The 6049-nt window shown below is 37.0% G+C and overlaps 1 protein-coding gene across 1 annotated transcript; it reads right to left on the bottom strand.

Annotated features, from left to right (window-relative positions):
- Nucleotides 1-462: 462 nt before the first annotated feature.
- Nucleotides 463-988, bottom strand: LOC119562491 (cold shock protein 1-like). Its single transcript, XM_037875695.1, has 2 exons — nt 708-988; nt 463-652 (listed from the first exon to the last, which is right to left on the bottom strand). The coding sequence occupies exons 1-2, from the start codon at nt 975-977 to the stop codon at nt 644-646; spliced, it is 279 nt and encodes a 92-aa protein (XP_037731623.1). The 5' UTR covers nt 978-988; the 3' UTR covers nt 463-643.
- Between the last annotated feature and the right edge of the window lie 5061 nt (nt 989-6049).

The raw sequence follows: 6049 nt of genomic DNA, 5'->3' as shown, positions 1-6049 counted from the left end.
CTATTACCATTATCTGAGCGATCATTTGCAATACAACTATCTTTTGAAAAAATATCCTTTAAACGATCATCAACCCCACTGTCATTTAAACGATCATCAGCACAACCATCATTTGAACGATCATCAGTACAACTATCATTTGAACGATCATCAGTACAACTATCATTTGAACGATCATCAGTACAACTATCATTTGAACGATCATCAGTACAACTATCATTTGAACGATCATCAGTACAACTATCATTTGAACGATCATCAGTACAACTATCATTTAAACGATCATCAGTACAACTATCATTTGAACGATCATCAGTACAACTATCATTTGAACGATCATCAGTACAACTATCATTTGAACAATCATTTTCCCTAACAATCTTAAAGTTACAAATGTTCATAAAATCTCTTTCTAAAACAGTGCTATATGTCATCGATTCGTTTGCCACAATTAATAATTCAAAATTAAACTTCACTTTATTCATAATAACAAAACATGATATCTTTCCATATATGTCTAAAGGGCTGTGGTTCAAGCCAAAGTAATGCGACAAGTTGTTTTCATTAACGTTAACGATATTACTTCTTAGAATGTTTTCAACGCAGGATAACTTCGTAAAACTAATTGGACTCCCAGAATCGATTAGGCATTCTGCGAATAGGCACTGATTAGACTGTGAATTAAAGTAAATTTTAAACGGTCTCACATATTCATTTTTGGTTGCGTTCTTCTTCTCGTTGCAATGGGATATCAGGTGCTCCAAACTTCCGCAACCGTAGCAAGCGCCGTACGCGCGCTTAGGCTTGCGGCAGTCGGCTGCGAAGTGACCCATGGAGTTACAGTTGAAGCATCTTACAGCGGGTCCGGGCTGATTTCCAGAAACGTCTTTGTGGCGTCCAAATGCGAGAGATGGTTTCCGCAATGTTACTTTGGAGAATGCCTGCAACAGCTGGGCAGACGAATTAAAACAGTGCATGTGTGCCTGTTGTCGTAGAAGAGTGTCCGGTATTCCTTCGATGATACTGTCGATTAATTCCTCGTCGTCTATTCTGATGTGTGCAGCCAACAGGGTCTTGTCGTTAAAGTACGTAGCAAAGTCTTCAGCTGGTTGCCACTTTCGCTCCTGGAACTTGCGTCTGGACATTATCTTGCTCTCTTTTGACTGAAAAGCCTCTGCGAGTTGAGTTAAGAGGTCCTGGGCTGGCAAGGACAGAAAGTTCTCAGAAGAGTACAACCAAATTTGAGCTCGGTCTTTCAACTTTGACATAACCAGCATGCGAGTTATGTCTTCGCTCAGCTTGTACATTTTTATGATCGCGTTGAGCTGTGCGATCCAAGTGTTAACTGGCACTTTGCTGTTAACAGCACCGTCAAAAGGTGGAAGCATTTCCTTCACCGTGGTCACCAAAGAGTTGTTGTTAAAAATGGTTGTATTAGGTCTGGCAGCCTCTTCAACAATATTCCCCAAATTCGATAGGGTGACATTGGTTTGATTTGGTGTGGAAACATTGTTCTGGATTTCTGGCAAGTTGCTCGTCGAAGGTGCGGTCACTCTATTCAATGGCTGACGCCGGGAAACTTCCAATTTGAGAAACTCATTTTCCAATTGGACGACTTCTAAGTGACGCTTCAGAGATTCCAATTGCATGGAAATTTCTGGAACGCACATGTTGTTGTCAGCTTCTTCGTTGTTTTGGGCTTCCAGCGATGTAGCCCCGACATCGTCCTGATCGGTTCCTTGATTTTCAGCAGTATTTGACCTTTCCTCGGGTCCAGCTTCAATGTCGGTCATGTCCTTGGGGTCCAGTACTGGACAATCTCCTCGGGCTGCGGGGTGCACACCATTCAACCGCGCTGCTAGTGTTGCCTTGGTGCCGCTTTTCGGCAACCCAAGTTTTTCCAGCCAACATCGAAGTTCTGATGCTGTGTAGTCGTCCGCAGCGATGGGGTCCATGACTACAAACTATTTTAAATAACTGACTTAATAACTTTTGCTTTATTATGCTCGTAGGCAGTAAGGACGCGAGAAAAAAATTTTTCGCGGTAATCCCACTTCTGAAATTGTAGACGGCACTTTCTGGGTGTTTCTTATTCGGCGGTCGCAGCAAAAGTGATCTATATTGCACAGATTTGTACAGGCTTAGCCTATTTCACAAGCGTTGGGGGTATACAGTATGAGGGAGTGAGACAAGCATAGTGTTTCTTAAGAGTAACAGAGATGTTAATGTGTGTTTAATAATAGTGTGACCTAACTTAACGTAGTATGTATGTATGACAGATGCTTAGGAATATGTATGTGTGTGTGTGTGCTTGCTACAAACATAAGGCCACAGTAGCTATAGCTGCAATAAGAAACATAGGTTATGGGTAGTTTTCAAGTGCCTTTTAACATGAGAATAAATAAATAAAAAAAAATTATCGACTTAGGTCAGTTTTACCAAAGGCTTGAGATGCAAGCCGGTATACAACTCAAAGTGGCAGCGTGGGAAGATATCTTTGAACAAGTCTCAATTGATAATTTTATAAAAATGTGCAATAATATACTGAATTCATTGGGAGTAGCGCTACTCAACCCGGTGAACCTAATTGAAAATTAAAAAGAAGCTATTCTGTCTACTTTTCACAACGGCCCTATACAAGGGGGTCACACCGGTATTACAAGTATTCGATACATTACGGAGTACATACAAAAATGTCAAAGATGTCAAAAATCAAGTGACAAAACATACAAAGACTCCACTAACAATAACAGACATTTCCATCAATGCTTTCGACAGAGTGATAGTAGACACTATTGGTCCACAACCAAAATCAGAAAATGGTAATGAATATGCAGTTACACTTATATGTGATTTAACAAAATATTTAGTTGCCATTCCAATCGCAAATAAAAGTGCTAACACTTTCGCTATAGCTATATTTTAAGATTTTATTCTGAAGTACGGTCTAATGAAGACGTTCATTTTGGACATGGGAATTGAATATAAAAAATTAAATTTTTATGACTTGTGTAAATATTTAAAAATTAAAAACTTAACATCCAAGAGCTAGGATAGTGATAGAAGAGAATAAGAAAAAGAATATATTATATGATAAAAGCGTAAAAAATATATATATATCCGTAGGAGATAAAGTTTTATTAATAAATTAAACGGGGCATAGTTAGATTTTAAATATACAGGTCCGTATACTGTAACGGAAATAGGAGAAAAAGAAAACATTATAATATCCAACAATAAAAATAAGAAACAAACAGTTCATAAAAATAGATTAAACCACAATAATAAACAAAATCTCTATACACAAAAAAAAATTTCCTGCAATTCAAATAAGTATTCTTAACTAAATTTGTACAACTAAATTACTTTACTTTACTTCAAAGATTGAATAAAATATTATAAATAACACAAGAAAAAACAAATCGATAAATAATCGCAGAAGTTAAAAAATTTTTTTTTTCCTTTTTACTTTCAATTAATATAAATAAATATATAATATATAAGGACTAATACTAATATATAAGGAGGGAAACACTGTACTCTTAATATTTTAAATACATTGTAGCATTTCCTTAAATCCAAATGTTCCCAGCATTTCGAGTGCGGAGTAAGTGCTGAGTCGCCATGTCTGGCATGCGCGACCATTTGGATACTGTGTGAGCATAATACACTCTCTCTCTCATATAAGCGGCTATATTGTCGCCGCGATTCATAAAAACTGATATGGATAAGTAACGACTGCCCCGCTGCCGGCGTCGCCGGCATGAGCATAGAGAATTAAGATACACTCAATAAACGACAATCAAAAGGAACGACGTGCTCCATCAACAATTAACATCCAAGATTTCAGAACAAGAAAATATCAACAGTTCATGTGTATTCCATTACTAAATATTATTAAGTCTATGAATAACAAGAAAGGGTACTAGCTTCGTTCGCATGGGAGCATTGTATGTACAGAGCTGTCCGATTTTTCGAAAACTATAAACTAATTACAGAAATAATAATACAACGTTGAATTTCAATTTACTGCCATATATGTTTACCGAAAACGAAATATAACAGTCTTTGCATTATTTTGACACTATTTATCCGATCGTTCTTTGATAAAGTCGTCCAATATTTTTTTAAATTTTTTCGAAATTCTGAAATAGTAAAAACACCGAAGTCTTATTTTTTTTGCAATTTTTAAAAAATTTCTTTTTGATCATTCCTATGGGAGCTATATGATTTAGTTGTCCGATCCGGATCGTTCCGATATTTATACTACCTGCAATAGAAATAAGACTTCTGGGACGGTTTCATCCCGATAGCCCTGAAACTGAGGGACATGGCTAGATAGACTCGTCTAGAGATGCTGATCAAATATGTTCTTGATCAGTACTTTCACTGCGTTGCAAGGGTATAAGTTTTGGAATATAATGGAAGACAGAAAAGTTAATACATTAAAGTAACAAAGAAAAAAACGAAATAAGTTGAACTGAAATTAATAACACTCTTCCATTGATACATTTAATTTTAAAAATATCTTAATGAACAAATTTGCAGAAACACAGATTCGATATTTGTGGAAAATAGCGAGAAGAGTTTTTGATCAACAAATCCTGAACACGCCGACGTTGAAATATCCGTCAATAAGAAAGTAATTAGTTTGCGATCGAAAAATCCAGAACACGCCAAACAAGAAATATCCGTCAACAAAAAATTAAATAGGTTGGGATCGGCAAGTCCTAAGCACGCCGATGATAAAATTTCCGTCAGGAAAAAAGTTAACTGTTTGGGATTTAAAAATCCAAATCACCCCGACGTCGATGCATCCGTCAACGAAAAAAGTTTTGGAACTATAGAGTCCAAGTGAAATAAAATTAATAATATTTAAATGACTAGTACTAATCGAATAAAAGTTCTGGAAAAGAAAAGAATAATATCATGAAAGAGAAACTCTCAAAAATAAATTTACAAATTCCATTTCAAACCGATATTCGAAATAAATACCGACAATGACAGTACAATTTATAGTAAACAATATCTTTATACCTTATCCGTTTCAGATTTGCTTAATGATGAAATCAATAGAATGCTAAAGGAAAATATTATTAGACTAAGTAAAAGGCCTTATAATTCACCAGTGTTAGTGGTACCCAAAAAGCTCGAAATAAAGATGGCAGTCCGAAACATAGACTGGTAATAGATAACAGAAACTAAACGAAATCACTATACCGGATAGGTACCCGATGCAAGACCCGTCTGTAATATTAGCTAATTTAAAAAAGGCTAAATACTTCTCAAAATCGATTTGGAATCAGGATTCAGACTCAGATATTGAAAAAACATCATTTAATCTTATGCCTTTTGGCTTAACAAATGCAACGAGAATCAAAGAGCCATTGATGATATCTTAACGGAACAAGTGAGAAAATCGCGCCATGTTTATATGGATGATGTTATTATTTTTTCAAATACAATGGAACAACATTATGCTGATTTAAATAAAATAATAGATTCTTTACAACAGCAAATAAAAAAATTTGTTCATAACCAAGGTTACTCGGCTCGGTCTAGCAAGGTTGCGCAGCACGGGTCAAACGCACGCAACCCCCAACACGACGGAGTTGTAAGTTGTCAGCGAGCAGAACACACGACCAATGCCACTTATACGGGACAGCGACCAGGCGCACAGTAGCAGCACAATACTAGTGCCGACGCTGCAAGTATGGGACAGTCTGTCAAGACTCAGCGGGACAGCTCAGCAAGCAGCATACTGCTGACATTGCAGCGTAGACGACCAGTCAACAAGCCAGAAACTAAACTAGGTCAAACCCCAGCACGAGGCATAACATAGCAGATAATGTATGCACCCAATCTTCCGGGTCATAATAGTATTTAAGCTCTGATCAACAGCTTAAGAAAGTCAGTTACGAATCTAAACATCCACCAGACTTATTACTGTCATCTCCAAGTGACTCTCGTCAACTCACCCTAGCACAGTTAGTCGATCGCCTGTAGTGCGGCACCGTACTCCTTCAGTTATCTGTGTCGCGACGCGATC

This window comes from Drosophila subpulchrella, unplaced genomic scaffold, assembly GCF_014743375.2.
Source record: "Drosophila subpulchrella strain 33 F10 #4 breed RU33 unplaced genomic scaffold, RU_Dsub_v1.1 Primary Assembly Seq52, whole genome shotgun sequence".
Classification (NCBI taxonomy): Eukaryota; Metazoa; Arthropoda; class Insecta; order Diptera; family Drosophilidae; genus Drosophila; species Drosophila subpulchrella.
This window is presented reverse-complemented; position numbering and strand designations above follow the sequence as displayed.